We start from the raw sequence: 20,721 nt of genomic DNA, 5'->3' as shown, positions 1-20,721 counted from the left end.
AAAAAACAACTGGTTGTTCATAACTTTTCTTCTCAGCCCCTGTACATCTACACATCTCCTTCAGAGCTATTTTTCCATGTCTTCGGTTGTTCCTTCGTTTTTTTTTCCCTCTCGTTTTTGGCCGCTTGCGAGTACTCTGCATTTCACTTGGCCTAGTCGCCGTCTTACTGCGGCGGAACGGGTTTGGAGAACTCTCGCGCCGTTTTTATCAGGATGACTATTTTCGTGGCACTGCTCCCTCTTGCTGCACCCCTTTCTCCATCCGAAATAGTCTGTGCCTTAACGAGCCCTCGCCCGTCCCTTTTCCCAGCTATAAAAACAAGGCCGCGCTGAAGATGCTTGGAGGATGTGGTTATTATTGCGCTGAGGCCCGGGCCAGTTTCAGTAAATGATGCTCCAAACATAGCCTGAAAGGAATGACTTGGGCTTCTGCTCATCATTCCTCATTTGCACAGGCCATGAGTCAGCCATGGTGATATTATTTGTTCCAGTGAAAACACCGAATCTCTCTCTTTCTCTTACACACACGAACACACGCACACACACACAGGCACACACACACACGCACACACACACACACACACACACACACGCAGGCACACACGCACACACACACACACACACACTTTCCCTGACTATACTTGGCTTGGCTAAGTAATTCAAAAAACATGGTCATAATTTGCTATGACATGTTTCATTTCAGAGCTCCGATCAGATAGGCATCTCTATTGCAAGCGTCCTCTGGACAGGAGTAAAGTGGGGCTATTTGGACTGACTGGGAAATGGGTTTTTTTCATGGGCCAAAAATGACCTGGAACCTGAATGGCAATTCTTTGTTTATTCTTTTGCTTGCATCCACCAAACTCAAATGAGCCATATGCCCCCACATGGATGTCAAGTCAAACTGTCCGCCTACATTACTGAGAGGAATGCCATTAAAACCAGAAGGGACTTGTAGCAAAACTATAATATTAACATCAAGAAAGAGACCAAAAAAAAGTGTTAGTGTAGATAGAAGATAAGAATTTTAAAAAACACAGGGCTGTATTTACTGGATTCAAAAGTCAGTGGTTGGATTCTGTAATTTAGTAGGTTACCAAAGCCAAACTAAGCCACAAAAATGAACATTTTCTTCAGGCAGCGGGAAACAAAGTGGAGTAAAGCAAGAGTAAGAGAAAGAGAGGTGGGTAAACACTGGCCAGTGACCTGCTGAGGTTTAATTTGGGTGAGAGTTGTGCAGGACGCCAGAGGCAAGCAGACATGCATGCATGTGGACACACACACACACACACACACACACGGGGGAAATGTCTTTTTGCCCTTCTGCCACCCTTATAGAACCATTACTTCCACCCACACATTGTCCCTGATGGAGTAACTCAAGAAAGAAACCGATCACACCGTACACACACACAACCACCCTGCACATGACAAAATAGCCCATACACTCAGAGTCATCAAAACATTACAGTTTAGTGGGAAATGATCCATTGCATACTAATTATAACATTGGAGATTCTGTGATACTAAAGACTTTTAACTTTTAAATTAAAACTGCTTTCCGTTATACAAAGTATACGGCATACGGTGATTAATATTGCTATTATGGCTAGTAAAGATGTGGTACAAATATTTGTCACTTTCTGGAGTCAGTGGGTGGTTAACTGAAGCTGTAGCTTTCAACTGCATCAGATTCTTCTGCTTGTGATTTGATTATTTATGATGGCACAACACGAGTCTATTATAAGTTTACACACTGAGGCAAAGACGGAATGTGTTTCTGTCCAAACTTTACACAAGACAGATTGTTTGGTTCGCAGACATATAAAAGCCCCTCGGTATGGACATGAATTATGCACCGTGATGTCTCCATTCATCCTATTTGTGTAAGGTGGCGCATGCGTGACCCATTTTAGCCAGATGTTATCAAAACAGATAAACCACAAACACTTAATCCACTTCCAAGGAAGGTTGAATCTCCTAGAAACAAACCCTAGGGAGAAAAAAAAAAAATGTTCCAAAGATGTCCAGAAGAAGCGCTCCTAAGTCAACAGTGGTAAACGGGCGATAATTGCTCGCACTGCTTCAACAGCTGTACAAGCTGATGTACTCAAAGAAGGAAGAATAGCCCCTTTCAGATGGACTCTCTGTCCCTTGGGCACCCCCTTTTTAACCCCTCCCAATTCTGTTGGATCAACTGTAAACACATTGCAGCCCATTCACTATGTCTTTGTTGCTTAAAGCCCCATTTTTCTTGGCTGGTGCGAGCTATATCGGATGCTGTCGTACAGAGAACCGAATGTTTATTATGATATCTCACAGTATGCATTCACACTGCATTGACTTACAGTTTGGTTCCACACAATCTGAGTTTTATAAGACAACTTTTTTTCAACTTGGAGGAACTTTCCAGAAGCCACGTAATATAAGACTGACACAAAATGAGGACCCGAGGGCGGTGTCCGAGGTCAAACGTAAGTGCAGCCAAATTGGATTTGTCTCTACCTACTTCTTATTCCAATGAAAAGGGTAATTAACAATGTCTGGCTGATTGAAACAATAGTCCCCTAGTGCAACAGATAAGGCGCTCCAGCCGGAGGCAGGCAGACAGAGTTCCTGCACTTCAAAGCCTTACCGGAGACCCTGGACGCTATCGGACACTAACCTGATTGGGAATCCAATTTAAGGAAGGGGGGTGGCTAAACTCACATAACCAAAACGGTGAAACAAAACCAGTTGTGGACCCTCGGCTCCTCCAAGAACTGTTCAGCGAGTCTGTCATGACATTGGGAAACACAAAGCATGACCTCCTGGTTCGATTGGAAACGGACCCCACATCTAAGGACAGGCCTCCACGCCATAATTGAATCAGGCTTTGCAGCCACATCAGGAAAAAAAAAAATTTTGAGGGGAAAAAAAAATACGACACAAATCTTGTGACTGATTCTTGACTAAGGAAGTTGACAAGGTCACTTTAAATGAATGGCCTCCTTGCGTGCAGATAGCTGTTACTATGTGGTTGTTGCGAGGCTTGAGTACGTCAGAGCTGACAGTGGAGGCCATGGGGCAACATGAAGATTTCCCTTAGCTGTGTCGTACATGCAGTGAAATTATCAGAATGACAGGTAACAGTGCACAGTTGTGGTGTGCCTGCAGAACGATGAGCTCATCCCGAGCTAAAACTATGCTATCCTGCCTGCTCGTGATATGTGCTGTACTTTCCAGTGAAGCACAGGTGTTTACTAAAACAACATTTAGGAATTATGATTTATGGCATTTGCAAAAAAAAGAAAGCACACTACACGTTTTGTCCGATGCTGTTTCTGATCGAAAACAGATTATTTGGTTGGAAACGATGATCAAACAAAAATATTTGAAATCGTCCCAAGTCAGGAAGCGCTCTTGATTTGCAACAAATTCGTGGCTATTATGAAACTATGAAAGATAATCGATTATTTTTGATCGATTTTTTTATTTATTTTTTTTTTTTACAAAAAGAGACATCTCTTTAGGTATTAAGGGGGAAAACAGACGCACGGACGCACGCTACTACCTTTGCATCAGTGGGCAGTTGCTTGGCGAGACGCGGGCTAGTCATTTTAAACCGTTAATCCGTTAGCAGACACCTGTAGGCCTGAAAATAAACAGGTTGTATTTGTGCTTTCTCTCTCTCCCCAGTAAAACATTTGACTTAAGGAAGGATGCTCACTGCCAATAAAAACAGATTTATTTATGTGCTTTCATCATGTAAACACACAGTCGCACCACTACACAAGATCGTCAACTCGAGCACACCACGGCGCACATGGACACACGTCCATATCTCAACACTCTGCTTTCAAAAGTAAAAATTGTTTTCCTGTACAGCTGAGAAAAACAAGAAAAGAAAATCTCAACACAAACTCATACAGACAACGAACACACACACTGAAGGTCCAATTTACACACACGACGTCTTGCTCTGTGCTCCTCTAAGATCTAAGATCCTCTTCTATATATTTTTCAGACCTTTCAGAAGCCTATGTTGAAGTTCTGCAGCTTTAAATGAAGATGCATGAGAGAGTAAAATGAAATTCCTGCAAATCAAAGTTGTGACATTTGGATGTGTGTGAGACAGAGAACTCTTCTCAGAGAACGCACGCTTCTTAAAATCCGCTACAGCTTTGTAGGCTGACAGGAAGTATTAAGTTCAGTGTATTTTTTTTTTTTTTTTTTTTAGGAATTGAGCATTAGGTTCCATTTTTTTCTGGTGCGTTACCATGGATTTTTGATTACGCAGCCAAAGCTGCTAGTTTAGTTCCTAGGCTTTTGTTGCTACTATAAACGCATCTCGTGTTCCACCGTGTCACATGCAGACTGACACACAACCCCACTCACGCTCTTAAACTCACCCTAGCATGCACACACACCCTTGACCTTTTACCAGCAGGACTCTTATTAGTCAACGAGCAGGTTTGTAGCATTTGTAGCCCCTCCTGATTGACCTGGTGACAAAGATCTGATGGCGTTGCTTATATCAATTGAATAAAGATGACACTGTGATAAAACAGCCACATAAAAGTTCATTGAAAGACACGGAGAAGGCCGTGGGGGTCTGCTCTTAATTTCCCGCCGCAAGCTATTTAATCCATGGTCGTGATTAAGGTAAAGGAGTTATTCTTGAGTATTTTATTAAGAGGCGCTTTAGGCACTGGAAGGAGGGCTTTATTGCTTCTCAAACAGCATGCCATACAATACAAGACAAACATTTGCTGTTATTTCAGCAAACTCGAGTCAGATGTGGCAGCAGGTCTTTTTTTTTTGTTGTTTTTTTCATTTGCAGGAGAAACGGGGCATCAAAGGCAAGTCTCTTAAAACAAAACTCTTCTTTTTTTTGCACAGGTCTTGCCCTGAGTCTGGTTCCGGTAGATAAACACAGAGGTGTCAAAAGAAAGCAGGAGAATCCGCTGACTTGTTTTAATTAAAGAGCCGGGTGCTGACGTGCACGCTGTGAAGATGGAGAGAATGCTATCTTTTCAGCGCATTAGTGTTTTTTGGCTACTTGAGACACGGAGCACTTCATAAAGCAGCAACTGACAGTCATTTAAATATTGTAGGATGTTACACCTTGACTGCTTCATGAATAAACACACCCATAATAGAGACAAACAAAGTCTCCCTAAGGACAAACCTCTGTCTGTACAATATTATTCCTTAAAATATGAAATTAAATAAATTCCCAGACCGATGCATTGATGCATGGCTTCTGAAAGATTTGACCTCGATATTTGTTATATCTCTTACATCTTATAAGATGTAAGAACGTTAGTTGGTGCGCATTTCATCTACAGTCTTTTCCATTTTTTCCCATTTCTTATTTCACCAAACTGCTAAACATTTAGATATCCGATACAGATGGACATTCGGTTAACCAAACCTCGGTTCATCAGGGAAATGAATCTGTCAAACATATATCTGCTCTTAATCCCCACTACTGATGCAGTAAAGGAGGAGGGCAACCTGTGGGCCCTAAACCAATGCGTATCCAAAGCCCTATGACCTCTTGCCATTCCAAATATGTCAGTCAAACAGAGAAGAATAACAAACAAAAGGTTGCTAAATGATCTCAGGTGGCACAGTAAGAGGAACATGCGACCATAATGTGTCGACCTACACTCAGCTAAAACCAATTACTATAAGTGGTGTTAGGTCTCTGATGTCACAATAAAACAAATATTTTATAACTGCTCAACGCCTTTCGGATAGTTCTCTAAATTCTGTTCACTGCTGTAGAATTCTTGGTTCTGATTAGTGAGAGGGGTTGATTGATTTTCTATATCATCAGCTCTGATCGGGGGGCACGGTGGCTTAGTGTTTAGCACGTTCGCCTCACACCTCCAGGGTTGGTGGTTTGATTCCCGCCTCCGCCTTGTGTGTGTGGAGTTTGCATGTTCTCCCCGTGACTCGGGGGTTTTCTCCCGGTACTCCGGTTTCCTCCCCCGGTCCAAAGACATGCATGGTAGGTTGATTGGCATCTCTGGAAAATTGTCCGTAGTGTGTGATTGCGTGAGTGAATGAGAGTGTGTGTGTGCCCTGCGATGGGTTGGCACAGGCTCCCCGTGACCCGAGGTAGTTCAGATAAGCGGTAGAAAATGAATGAATGAATACATGAATCAGCTCTGATCGTAGTACCGACTGAAGAGAACGTCTTTATATCCAAATTCACTTTCTATAACGTTATTGTTGTTTCTATAGTAACAACGAACAAAGGGATTTGTATGATGGACACAAATAATTTACATAATCTAATACTAATAAGAAGCAGATTTAGAACAGTGTTGTTATTTAACAAAGAAAAATGTTGTCGTGATGACGTGTTCTGTAGGAAGACGTTTTCACCATGGGAGACAGATGACTTCCTGGTTTCTTGGTAACATGTCAAGCTGTTTTTTTTTTTTTTACTTGAGTTATCAGCAATATATTTTTTTACTCATCTGACAACTAAAACAGACAAATCCAAATGTTCTAGTTCTTTTTCCACTGTTCTGCACATGTTAACGTGTGATACATCAAATGCATGAGTTTAGGCTAATGAAAGTTTTAAAGTGGTCACACACTGAAGTATGCTGCATACCAAAGAGCTTCTGTCCCATTAAATGCAACTGCAGTGTCCTGTGTCCAAAAACTGACAGAGCTGTCTTCAGAAGGAAAACATTTGTTTTAAATAACTTGGCCCCAATTAAAAACTTTAATTGACATTTTCAAGAAAACCTCAGAGACATTTGCGAATGGTCAACTCAGGAGCGGACGAAAAGCCGCACAGGCTGGCATTCTGACCGCTCGTAAAACACAACGCAGAAACCGGATCTTCATTTTAGGTTCAGCTGGAGGATGTGGCTTAACTTGGAGAGAGAGAAAGAGAGAGAGAGAGAGAGAGAGAGAGAGAGAGAGGGAGGGAGCAAAAGTCACTGAGTACTCGTCTTGTTTGTGTGTGACACTCAAGTCAAAGTTTCCTTGAGGGATGAAAGAGAAAGTGTGATCGAGTCCACTTTCCTAATCTAAATGGATGGCTGTATAATTATGTTAATATTACACATTTATTATTAGTCCTGTCTAAGCACTATTATAAAAAACCCCTGATGTATTTTTTAATGACCAAACAAATCCCATTAGACAACGTATGCTGTGTGTTCTTGGCCCAACTGCAGCTAATCCAGGTGACCAGGAAGGGTTTGTAAATGCACAAGCACTTCCTGTTGTGTCATGTGTTCTCTCTGTACAAGACAAACAGTGTTGCGTTTGGCAGCAGCCAGGTGAGTGTCTGTGTAAGTAGAAGTTAATGATTATCTTGAAAGTGGACGAGGGCTGAGGCATCTAGTCAGTACAGTACATCCTTTGCCCTTTGAGAGGATGCTAATCTTGCATAAGGCTCTCCTCTGGGGATGTCCCAGCTGATAATGTCAGAGAGTCCAAGTTTATAACAGAGCAATTTGTTTTGCACTTAGAGTTATGTTCCCTCTCTCCCTCTATCTCTTGCTCTGGATTGCTGGAGTGTATTAAGAGTAGCTAAATGGTAGGGTTCTGCTACATCTAAAAAAGATATAACACCGAACAGGATACATGAGAAGCTTTATTATACGGTGTACCAATTTCATTTGTATATATTTATCTAAATCATGTACCCTGTATGGTGTATCATGTTAACCTGGGCAACTAAACATGAATGGAAGAGAGCTGCCGTCTTTCCTATACAAACAACACCGCCAAGCTTTATAGTATAGGATAGAGGACTGTCAAGTTGTCTGGGTGCAAGGGGACATGCCAGTTTTTTCTGGCATGGGACATGTATACCAAAGAAAATAAACCATGGCATGTATGCAGTTCTGTTTGTCTATAGTAAAAACCTTATCCCGATCAGGATCACTGTGTATCTGGAGCCTATCCCAGGACCGCTAGGCACTAAGTGGGATTACATCCTAGGTTGAATGGCGGTTCACTGCAGGGCAACATGCACACACCTTCACATGCTCACTTACAGATAGGGGCAATTTAGTATAGTCTTAAATTACTAGCATGATTTTAGGAGGTGCAAGGAAACAGGAATACATAAAGAAAATCCAAGCAGTGACACTTATAATAGACAGTAACCTGAGGTGTGGATCAAAATGGTTACCCTGTCGACAACGATGGCGATGGCGATGACAATAAGTAATAATAGAGGGTCTGAGAAATAATACAAAGCAGTTTACAGTTTTCTGCCACTGTGTCACTTCTGACGATCACGTACAGTTAGAATTTGGTGATGTTCGGGTGTTGGTGTTCTAGTAACCATGTTTTTTTTTCTTCCAGCACTCTTTTCATGTCCACTCTTTTCAAGGTCAGGAGGTGGATGTTCCTTGGAAGGACTGAAATAATGATAACGAACTTCTGCTACATACTTTCACAAAGACACCATATGACCAGAACCCCCTGCCCTCTGAGTTCCCGCCTCCACCCTCATCCACCCCTCCTGTCCTCTCTCTCTCTCACTCTCTGTGTCCCTCTCTCTGTCACTCCTCCTCATTTCCATTCCTTCACCCTCCCCCCATCCTCTTCTCATCTCCTTTTCAACAAGAGCAGTTTGTCAGGGTCAGAAAGCAATTCAAAACCCCTATTAATGAGCAAGGGAGAGAAAAGTGAGGTATGGGAGGACAGGGGAAAGAGTGGGGGTGGTACTGAGGGGTGTCGGGGGTGTCTGCCATCAAAGCCGACAAGAAAAGAAAGCCAGGTGGTTGTGGGAATCGTGGCCGTTTTCGTCAGGACGGAATCTTCATCGTAATTAGCAAGCCGGATTGGGACCCTCTGAAGCAGGAGGATAGCTCCTCGGAGGGTAACAATTTGCACTTCTACAGGAGCCGCACAGGGAGGACAGAAAGGAAAGGAAAAGGGAAACTATGGTATCTTTTATTGGGGTGGACAAAGCTGCCGCATCCTTTCAAAGGCCTGTGCCGAGGCTTCCAGAGCTGAGGAAGAGTGAGAGAAATAAGGGGGGGGGGGGGGGGGAGACAGCAATAAAGAAAAGGAATTAAAGAAGTGGACAGCAGTCGGAAAAGAGGCACAAATGCCAACATGCAGTTCACAGAGAAAAACGAAGGAAAGGGAGCAAACAGAGCAGTGTGTGTGTGTGTGTGTGTGTGTGTGTGTGTGTGTGTGTGTGTGTAGACAGCTACTGACATACAGCCAACCTACAGATACTTCCAGAATTCAACAGGCCTCTCTTGCTAATGCCACCAGTCACAATCTTAAGAGAAAGGAGAAGGGACATATCAGTGAGCACAAAGTTTTATGGCAGCTCTTAATGCCCTCGATCTTCACACATGGAAACCAACGACTGCGTGCTGTTTCCCTTATTAAACCAAGTTAAGCTAGTTACTATACTAAATTTATTATTGTACACATGATCATGAGTTAACAACTAATAAGCCGACCACACTTACAGATATACATCAGACCTACAAATTACAGTATTATTTACAACATAGTTTAGCAAAGTAATTCTTTTTACCATCACCTAGCTATCAGAGAGTGCTGTACTATTTTTATATATAATATCATAGTGCTGTTGGCCTCCAAGAAAGCAACCAGTGCTGGTGTACAATTTTGGAACACTATATAATGTTGTGATATGAGCTTTCGGTCCTTTCCCGGCTTTAGGTCACCATTTGTTGCCCATCACTCAGAAGCCTCTGTTCACGCACCGGTGCACATTTACACTTTGGGATGTTGTTGCAATTCAATATTTTCGTGAGCCGCTACATCATTACCGTGGTGCTGGAGTTAATAGGCCGTCTTGAAAAGTTTTGCTGACAGCCCTTAAAAAGCCTCTTCTCAACATTTCACTAACAATATTGACTGGCACTTCAGTGGATTCTTGCATCAATAACTAGAAGCTGTATAGAGTTAAAAATGAAAATGATAAAAATATATATAATATAATGCATTCTTTTTGTTGTTGGGCAATAATAATAAATGAGAACTATTGGGTACTAATGGGCACTCTCTTGATCACAGTTCCAGAAGTAGAAAACCTTTTTAAAAGACACACACATTATTATTTCAATCTATCCTGGGACAAAGCGTTCCCATCTTTTCCTAATGACACAACATGGAGGAGAGAAGATGAGTGAAAGAGATAAACATAAAAGTCGGGGCCTTTGAACGTGTAATCTGTGTCGGACTTTAAAGCAGCGCAGCGAACCGCGTCCGTCTAGAGAAGCTGCTCTATTGGGAACAGCATTCACTTTCTTATCACCAAAGGATGGAACATCAAAGGCTGAAGAAGTCCCGTCTGTCCGAACACAGCAAACAGGACAGGGAGGATACTGACTCACCCACCAGTATGGGAATTTCAGAACAGGGGATTTACTGTATAACATGTATCGTGTGCTTGTGTGTGAGCATGTGTGTATGGGCCATGACCAGGATGATAAGAAGCAGTAAATATCCACACAGCAAAATCACCGCTCGCCTCTCGTATTGTAGAAAATGTGCCAATTTACACAAAAGTGGCTCAGCTATTTAATGCCATGAATCCAAATCAGTTCACCAGTAGAACATCAGAGATTAAGGGAGTGGCAGGAAGTATACACAAAGCATGTATGGCTCAATACATGGTAACACTGGTGAAAGATAAATGAATCATTTACATGTAATTATACAAAACACCTGCACCAGGGCTTTTGCATAATATTGTAGTTTAATTTGCAAACAGCCATCAGACAGAAAACACAGTACATGAACATTGTAGCAAAATATCTTACTGGATACGTGTCAGTGTATATTGTGTGTATTTAGCTTAGCCTAAAGAAGAAATGCTAAGCGGTGAATTTATATAAGAGATCAAGACCTCACACGTGAAAACGTGTATAATATTCCATAAAGCTTTAATTATTATGCACAATTGGTTCATTAGTGATTTTCTTAAAATTTTGTTAATCAATGATTAAGAAATGCAAAGTCAGTGACTTTTACTGTATATCACAGCATAGAAACCTAACAGCAGTAATAACCTTCTACTCGGTAAGAGCTCCTATGATGCATAAACATTTGTAACGTGCACAGAACAGGGTGCAGAACATAAACAGGAAATAAGAATAAAAATTCTCATGTAACAAAAATCTGTTAATATGTTATTTATCATTTATCAAGGTTTGGATTTATACGCCAACCCAAAACATGATATACTATAGACAGGTCTTCTCCTTTTACTTTTTGGAAATGAAAAAAATGAGTGCAACTTCATGCTAACATGAAAAGTGTTTATGTCTCAATATGCAGCCAATAATCTCTGCTTCCAGACATTTGAACTATTGATCTGGGACTTCTAATTTTCTTTTTAAACTTATTAGAATGAATATGTACACACAGAGGCAGTGTGAATTAAATTATATTTTGCAATGTACAGTACAGACACTAGAAGAAAGGCAACTGTTATTACGTACTACGAGTTGGCAAGCATTTACTGGAAGGACATCGTGCAAAAAGAGAGAGAGAGAGAGAGAGAGAGAGAGAGAGAGAGAGAGAGAGAGAGAGAGAGAGAGAGAAACAGATAGCACAAGATCTCAAGAGTCCTAGGAGGTGTGGGCTGAGGAGGGCCAAAGACAAACAAATCAAAGCCCTGTCAATTGCTGCTAGAGACTAAAGTAGCTCATAGTGCAAGAGGTCAATATCCATATTGGGAGGGCAGACATCTATCCAAACAGCTTATTGTAGGCTTTTAGCATCAGGTTCAGAAACTGCAGACACAGATATTGCAGATTACGGGATCCTTCATATCATTAATTGGTGTAAATAACACACCCTGGTGTGAACAGGTGAGCTATCTATCTATCAGCCAGTCAGTGGCAACATTAGCTTGGTGCCAGACTAAAAAGCTTGAATTTATTTTTGCATTTTATCATTTATAAGGATATTTGGAGTGATGATGTCTGATAACATGCAGGAATTTGGGAGAAAAAAAAAATTATATTTTTAATATAATTAAAAATATAATTTTTTTATAAAAAAAATGTTTTTTTATAAAATGTTCCCCCCAAATGTTCTAATTTGTTCATAACTAAATGTTCTAATTTGTTCATCATTAGCATTATAATTAAAATTGTGTAAAGGTGTATAGACATAAAAACAGGCAAGCATAACACACATCGAATGTTCAGTGTATGTCATCACATGCCAACAAAAAATCTCTAAAAACAAACTCTGGAAACTTTAACATTCACTTAAAGCATTTCACAAACAAAAGCAAATCCACTAAACAATGCATAAAAATGACTTTAAAAAAGCAGCGTATCAGCTTTCAAAATCTTGTTTTCAAAAATATCTTTAGGCAATTTAATGTTCAGTATGATTAAGTAAAAAGATGTCCTCATTTATGATGCATAGATTGTAGGGAAAGTTTATTTTGTTTTTCTGCATGTTTATATAGCCAACTGTAGAGTACATGCAGAACATCACAGATTTTAGATGAAAAAATAAAAAAGTATATTAATGTTTAAGTTATCTATTCATAATGTATTATTATATATGTGTTTAAGTTATTTATTCATAATGTATGTTTCAAATAATATATATATATATATATATATATATATATATATATATATATATATATATATATATATATATATAATTATTATGTGTATATATACTATAATAATTATTATATTTTATAATTATTCTTAAATATTTTCTTATATTTTCATTGCTAATAGTTTTTTTAAATTAGAGATTTTTACTAAAATTATTTTTGTAATTATTAATTACTTATAGTTTAACAATGTAAAATTGTTAATAATTGCTTTAGCTCAAGTACAAAATTCTCACTTGTTTTTTTTTTAAATATACCTAAACATATTTTAAGAACTATAAACCAAAGTTGCATAAAGAAAGAGAAAGCTATTCCTGGAGCACGTTTGGGGGAAAAAAATGTCAAGTCTGTCCCACTTCCATGGCTGAGGAGCAGCAGACAGAGTAGGTTGTAACATGATAAGCTCCTCTTGTGCTCAGACATGGCTGTTTTGTAATGGCTGTGTTGACTCGGCTGCATTCGGCGCCCTGCTCTGCTGCACACCATATACGTCTGTTTCTTCAAAACGAATAAATAATTACAAGTAAAAGAGCAAATAAAGACTGTTGCGTTTGGAGGATAAATGCAGCAAGACATTTAAGTCATCTTTAAGGCATGTGCGTATACCTGCCAAAACACTGCCCCAGTAAGGAATTGCACCTATTGGATTTAGAGAAGGAGAGAAAATGATGTACTGCAGTCCCACTGTCTGCGTATGTGGTACACAGAAAAAAGAAAGAAAAAAAACACCTCCACCTGAGCTCTATGTGATGTCATAAAAAGGTGCCATAAGCCAGACAAGAGAAAAAAAGAAAGTGTAGCAGTAATGAGTGGAGAGTGACTAACAAGGCCAGGGCCAGGTTTGTGCTGCTTCACCCTCCAGGAACCACAGAGTGCTTTTAAAGGTGAGTAGAGCTCAGGTGGGCCGGATCTCAAAGCAGAGTGCCAGTTTGCACCGCCTGGGTAGCACCCTGTCCTCTATCCCTCTCAGACCAGACTGGACTTAACTAAGCACAAATTCAACCAAAAAAAAAAAAAAAACTTACTGCAAGTGCATGTGTGTGCATACACAAGAGAATGTGTGTTCTGAATGCAGTATGAAAACCAAATTCCATCAAATTCAAATTAGCCTCATTGTGCTTAATGTGAATCAATGCCTCATTGTTAGGGCAAACTAACACACACCTGTGGACATGGAAGTCATTTTCATTGGCTTGCAGTCACGAATGCACACTCACGAGCAACTCCACCCCCAACGCACACGCAGACATTCATTAGGCCAGTTTATCACCTTTCTGACCAGTCACACATAAGTGCCACTTCGATTGGCTTTTCACAATATCTTCTTATCAAAGACAAACCTCCAGCCCACAGATTATGTGCAGAGAGTGTATACTGCTCCTAATCATTTATACACCATTAGTCTGCAAAACAAAAAATCAGATTGTATGAATCCGACCTCCGTGACCATAAAATTCTAAACGTCAGCCATTGTGATTGTGTAAATCTACTGGTTTGTAGTGAAGGCCTAAGCCTTATTGCAGACCGTGCACACGGTTCCCATCACAATTTTATAGTGTTGTGGCTTCATTTTATTACATCTGTCAAAACATCATAGCCTGCACAAGAACCTTGTGATTTGTGATCCATATTTTTGTCTTCAAAGAGGGCATCAAAATGAAAACAGCTATGTTAGACCTAAAATGTCTGATTAAAAAAAAATAATAAGTAATGACTCGACAATGCTTTTGAGCTCACAAGGAATTAGGCAGTGTGCTTCAATAAGGTGGATTCCTGCAGGCTACTTAATGCAACCCTCGCTTTACATGTGTCTGCCAGCCTTCTGTGCTTTCCTGGACATGTGCTCACTGATTGTGGTAATAGAAAACAGGAGGATTTAATATAAGTCAAAATACTCAATATGCGATCACCCTGACTTTTGGGAACGCAAGGCACTTTAACACTTTAAAGTGTATATATATATATATATATATATATATATATATATATATATATATATATATATATATATATATATATATAGTTCATGCTGCATAGTACCAGCTAAAATTCTCCAAGGAAAAATGCCTCTTTTTCTGCTATACTCAGCACTTTATTACAAAACACCTTGGTATACTGGATATCTATAACCCATTAGAGTCTGCACAATCCAACCCTGCCAATCCATATCGATGATTTCATACAAGGCGCTGCAGGAAACTGTCATGCAGATGACTGCTCTTCGGGGATTTTAACCGGGTTGCACTAATTTGTGATTCATTCACAGCTACCCTTAATCATTTCATTAAACTATTTTATCAGACTATTTTTATTCATTCTTACAGGTTGTTGATTTTTTTTATTTATTTATTTATTTATTTATTTATTTAGATTGGAATGTTAATATGCATATACACTGAAACGTCTATTGATTTTTGTTGCAAAAATAAAGAAAAGAATAGAATAGAAACAATCCCTAGAGAAGTCTTTGCATGTTATTAAGCTAAATTGATGTATTGGAATGAAATGATATTTTCTATTGAGAAAGTATACATCTATAAACTTCTAATTCTAATATTAGAAAGTGTTGGAGTTTTTTTCCTGTGCGTAAATCCTTCTGTATTAATGCACAGCGACGTTAACTAATACTCCAAAAAGTTGTTAATGTAAGTGTGTATAGTTACTACAGGTGGAGTGATATTTTGAAACACTACTCAGTGCAGCAGTATGCGGTTTGGGACGTAGCCCGAGTTCACACTGCGCCTTTAGGACGCTGTTGTTCCTGTAGGTTAACTGACTGTTCGTGAAGGTCTTGAGAGCCGAAAACTGCAACGGACATTTAATTCGTTTCATTTAAGCCGCAAAAAATGTATTTAATCTTCATGAAAGACTATAAAAATTCTAGATTGCCGTGTCCCGTGTAACCAAAATCAAGCTTTAATGAAATCAGATAATTTCAGGATTCATTTGTAATTAACATGCGTTTAATCCGCCTGTGAAAAATCATCATCATTTTCATTCGTTATTACTTTTACTATTACTATTTAAAATAATCATTTAAATTAGGTGCATTATTATTATTATTATTATTATTATTATTATTATTATTATTATTATTATTTACTATTATTTTTATTAACTAGTATTTTTATTACTATTAATAATAATAGTAGTTAATAATAATAATAATAAATTATTATTATATACTCTTTTTTATATACTTTGTTAAAAAAGATTATATTACAATTAAAACATTTCACAATAAATAAGTTACCGTTTTATTTTTATCCTTACACCTTATAAATAATATTTATATCGTATATAAATGATCCAATCCGTTGTGTGACCATGTAAACGCCGTTTCACTCGGCTGCTTGGTTGCAGTTACATTGCCGATACATCATGTACATGAGTTCTTACGTATGTCCATGAGTTATTATAGGCCACATTGGACAGATGACATTTTTGGTGGGAACCTTTTTGACTGAGTGTGTCGAGTCCAGCTGATGTGTTCCTGAGCTTTTCGTGTACAGAGCCTGAAAATGTGGAGTAACACCGGGAGAAATGACGCACAGGCCTTCGGGCTTTCAGTCTTAGAAACTGACTTCAGCGATGCATCGAGACGATGAAGAAAAGGACAGAAAGATGAGGAGCTAAAGGAAATGTTCAAAATCACTCACAGGTGTGTGTGTGTGTGTGTGTGTGTGTGTGTGTGTGTGTGTGTGTGTGTGTGTGTGTGTGTGTGTGTGGTGTGTGTGTGAGCAAAGACACGGAAAAGCTTAGAATATCTGTCTCACTTTACCTTCCTTAGCTTTAAAATGTATAAACAGGGCGAAAGTCATATAAGCTACAAGGCCTAAAGCTTAAAATGACTTAAATTCAGGTGCTGACAATTTAAGTTGATTTAACTTTCTAAATATTTTTGTGTAGGATGAGACCTGAACAATGTTCCTCAACAAGTAATCAAGTCAAAAATTACATAACGTTAATTGTGAGTTATAACACCACCCATGGTCAAGAGATTGGAATAAATTAGAAACTATTAGAAGTTATACAAAAATCGAAAGGTAGAAAAATACCATGTGATGCAATTGATTTATGAAACAAAAAAAGTTAAACAAAATTAATTGAATTTAATTTAAACACATTTTTGTAAATTCAGACTCGTTAAAAAACATTTACTGCAGTAATATATCGATGATCACATTGCAAACAATTGCCAAAAAAAATAAAATAAAAAAAAATATTTAAAAAATAATAATAATTAAATAAAAACGTAATCGTGCGTAATTAGGGTACTCACTTATTTTTAAGATCTGGTACAATATTTATGTTAATTGCACTAAATTAGCGCCAAACAATTCATTGTAAAAATCACTTCTATATTAACGCTATTGAGCTGTAGGACTACAACGGCAACAATCCACGAGATACTGTTGAAATACACAACTGCAATTTTTCCCAGTCACTATAATATATATGAGGTGTGCAAAACTACAAAATGACCAAAAAGTGCATTCCTTGGCCAAGTCCTAAATTGAAAGGCACATTAAAATATGAATAAATTGCTTCATGCAAAAACCCAGACAGCATGCAAGATATTACAACTTAGAAACATTTCCAACCTCGATAATTCCACAAAATAATTTAGTTGGGAAATAAGAAACGCCTAGCATGATCACTTTAGGCTAACAATACACAAAAACCGTCCAGATGCGGATTGCACACTTCCCTTTTGCCATACAGTCCAAAAAAGTGCAGATTATTTTGTTTCCCGACATACATTATTGATCGCTCTGTATTTCCACATGAAGGTAGAAACCGGAGCAAAGCGATGTGCTGGTTGTAATGTAAACAAGTCATGCGACATCTTCTAGAAAGTAAAGCTGGTTTCGAGCTGAGTCCACGAAAGCATCTAGCCATTTTGTTACGAATTCACTACTGTCTATCGTATCCACTTGTCCGGGAGAGAGTGTTTCCTGAGTGCTGGGGTCGCCATGACCATGCGCAGTGCGCGAGCGCCCACTATTTCAGAAGCCAGGAATATTATTTCACAAGACTCAATAAAAAAAAGTGAACTATTCCTTTCGACAAGTTTTCGCTAACTTTTTTTTTTTGCGCGACGTGGTGAAAACGAAAGAGTGTGATTGTAACAGCGCGATGCTCTTCTTCTTATCTGTAAGTTTAAAGCGTGTGGGCCAGCACATCTCCAACTTCTCACGTAAATCGCAAAAAAAGGGACCGTGCACGAGGACTTTGGGCATTAAAGCTCGATTGAAGTGCCATTGGAGAAAAGGAAAAGAAATGAAATGTAAGCAAACAAAGACGGTCTCTCATCAGGAACTAATCAATGAAAATGACACATTGGTGATCTGAGCGAAGAGTTCGGAGACGCGAGCGGCCGGAAAAGGAGAAAGACGCGAAAAGAAGGGAAAGAAGGCACCTACTTTTGGCCAGTTTTCTCGCCCTCGCCTTGGATCTCATCTCGTCGGCTTGCGGATTCCTCTCGTCCTCCTTGAGCTCAGAAGCGGCAGCAGCACTATCTTCATCTCACGAGCATTGTCAGTTCGGACACCTTCGCACATGCGCACAGGCCATTCAATCTGACACCGTCGTTGGGGCCAAAAAAACTTTCCAATGTATTCATCATCATCACTTTTTTTTGTCCTATCGTCTCTCCTTCAGATCACTTATCTCTTTCCCTCCTCCTCCTCCTCCCTCGCTCCGCACCATCTCGCCCCTCCAACACACACACACACATACACACACACACACACACACACACACACACACACACACACACACACACACACACACACACACACACACACACACACACACACACACACACACACACACACACAGCTTCTCTGCTTGTTAGAGAGGAATAAGTAGTGTAGTCCAACCTGCGGAATCAGCTCCGGAGCCGGACGAAGAAAGTGCTTGAAGGGGTCAAGGTCGCATCGTACTGCAAGGTGATTCGTGCATTTAACTCATTCAGAAAATATTTAGTCAAAAATAAACACTGGCTAGAGTAAGCTGTATGAAATATAACTGAACCAAAGAGCATTATGTATTAATTAAGAGCATTATTAAGAGCATTATTATACTATTACTAATATTATTATTGTTGTTGTTTGTATTGTTGTTAGCGTCGTCATTGTTGATGTAATAATAATAATAATAATAATAACAGTAAAAATAATAATTATCATTATTGTTATTATTATTATTGTTGTTGTTGTTGTTGTTGTTATTATTATTATATGAATAGTAATATGAATAATAATAGTTATTTTGATTATTTATTGTTTAGTCTTGCGACGGCAGTGTTGCTAATATTGAATGATTTTAAATAAAAATCCTGAAAAAAAAAAAGATTCCACATCCAGCACTGAGTCTATCCTCTTCACACAACTGCAAAAAATGTTGGATTTTTTTCCGGTAATCATCTGTGCACGCTGATTTATTTATTTATTTATTTTGTGCAAAGCTTTTCAGAAATTCTGATTTCATATGAGACATATTCAAAGGTGCATAGACACACAGTTATTGTTTCAAACATGACTCGTCAAAGTCGTGGCAAGTCTGAAGTCTGGGGTACCGAAGGTAAACGTGAGGAAGAGAAAGTGGAAAGGAGAAAGAACGTGTGTGTGTGTGCGTGCGTGCGTGCGTGCGTGCTTGTGTGTGTGTGTGCGCGCGTGTGCGCGTGTGTGTTTAGTGCAGACAAGGTAAGCATGTCGCCCCTCGCGTAACGTGCCACTCTAGGTTTATTTTATATCTGTATAATGATGGCGCAGTAAACAGCTTATTTTTCTGGCAGGTAGATCCAGAGAGCAAAAATGGGCAGAAATGTAAGTACCATTCCGCTGCATGCTGTGATATGCATGATTCATTGAGATTAATCCAAATTCCACAGCTCTCCCTAAATTCGGAATAAAGTTGAGCTTTAATGAAAGATATACATTTTGCGTGTAAGATTTCTTGCAAAACATTCCTTGCAACAGCAAATGAAGGTGAGTGTTTGAATCTGACATCCTATACATTTGAAGATGGAAAGATGGAGTAATCAAATGTAAAGGGATTTTTATTTTCGGGAAACACCATTCTGTGATGTTTGACAAAAATATGATACACTTAAATATTTAAATTTTATAAATCACGTTAATTGATTTTTGTTGATTTTGTTTCGTGTTAAAAAAATATTATGATTATGATTCTGATGATGATGATTATTATTATCATCAATAATAATTATATTATTGATGATAATAATAATAATAATAATAATAATAATAATAATAATAATAATAATAATAATAATAATAATATAAAACAACAACGTATTGTGTATAAAATATAATAATTGGACCCAAAACAGTTAAAATCAGAGAACGCTTAACATTTCACATTCTATTTAAATTTTAGATTTTTTAAATAGTTTTTCCAGACAACGATGACAACCTTGACAACGATGCCTTAATGTGTTCAGTGATTATTCGTAGATATTTATCATCTAAAGGATCTTCTGTCGGTTTAATAAACTGTTGAACTCAGCCTTTTCAGCATCACCACCAGGTTCACAAATATAGCGACTAATTCCATACAGTGGATATAAATCACAAAATTGTCCATTAAGCAGGTTTTTGGTCAATTTTATATTCAGTGATCTGGCTGTGAAGTTCTTAATTAGCTTTCAAAAGCCTTCTTTTGTGAAGCTATAGGCGATGACATAATCCTGAGTAAGAAACAGATTACGACTAAACCTATTGAGCAGTCGTTCAAGAAATGAAAGAAATTAATTCTAGTGATTATATATATATATATATATATATATATATATATATATATATATATATATATATATATATATATGTGTGTGTGTGTGTGTGTGTGTGTGTGTGTGTGTGTGTGTGTGTGTGTGTGTGTGTGTGGCTCTTCGGAGGATTTATACCTCACCTGATTTACTATGACATTCTTTTCCAGTATGGCTTATTTGAATATAGTTTTTTTTTTTTGCATATACACTTAATGCAAACATAGAAGACTAACCAATTTCTGTTTCCAATTTCAACATTACTGTTCGTGATGATATTTCATTTTGTATGTATGTAGTTATGTCTAAACCTTTAACCGTC

At 38.5% G+C, this 20,721-nt stretch overlaps 1 protein-coding gene across 4 annotated transcripts in view; it reads right to left on the bottom strand.

The window, feature by feature from the left end:
• Positions 1 to 18,212, bottom strand: part of prdm16 (PR domain containing 16) — a 163,950-nt gene extending 145,738 nt beyond the window's left edge. For all 4 annotated transcript variants that reach the window (XM_060880748.1, XM_060880749.1, XM_060880752.1 and 1 more), the window contains exon 1: positions 18,031 to 18,212. In XM_060880748.1, coding sequence (XP_060736731.1) covers positions 18,031 to 18,067 — 37 coding nt within the window. In that variant the 5' untranslated portion in view covers positions 18,068 to 18,212. The remainder of the gene's footprint in view (positions 1 to 18,030) is intronic.
• Between the last annotated feature and the right edge of the window lie 2,509 nt (positions 18,213 to 20,721).

This window comes from Tachysurus vachellii, chromosome 11 (genome assembly GCF_030014155.1).
Source record: "Tachysurus vachellii isolate PV-2020 chromosome 11, HZAU_Pvac_v1, whole genome shotgun sequence".
Lineage (NCBI taxonomy): Eukaryota > Metazoa > Chordata > Actinopteri > Siluriformes > Bagridae > Tachysurus > Tachysurus vachellii.
This window is presented reverse-complemented; position numbering and strand designations above follow the sequence as displayed.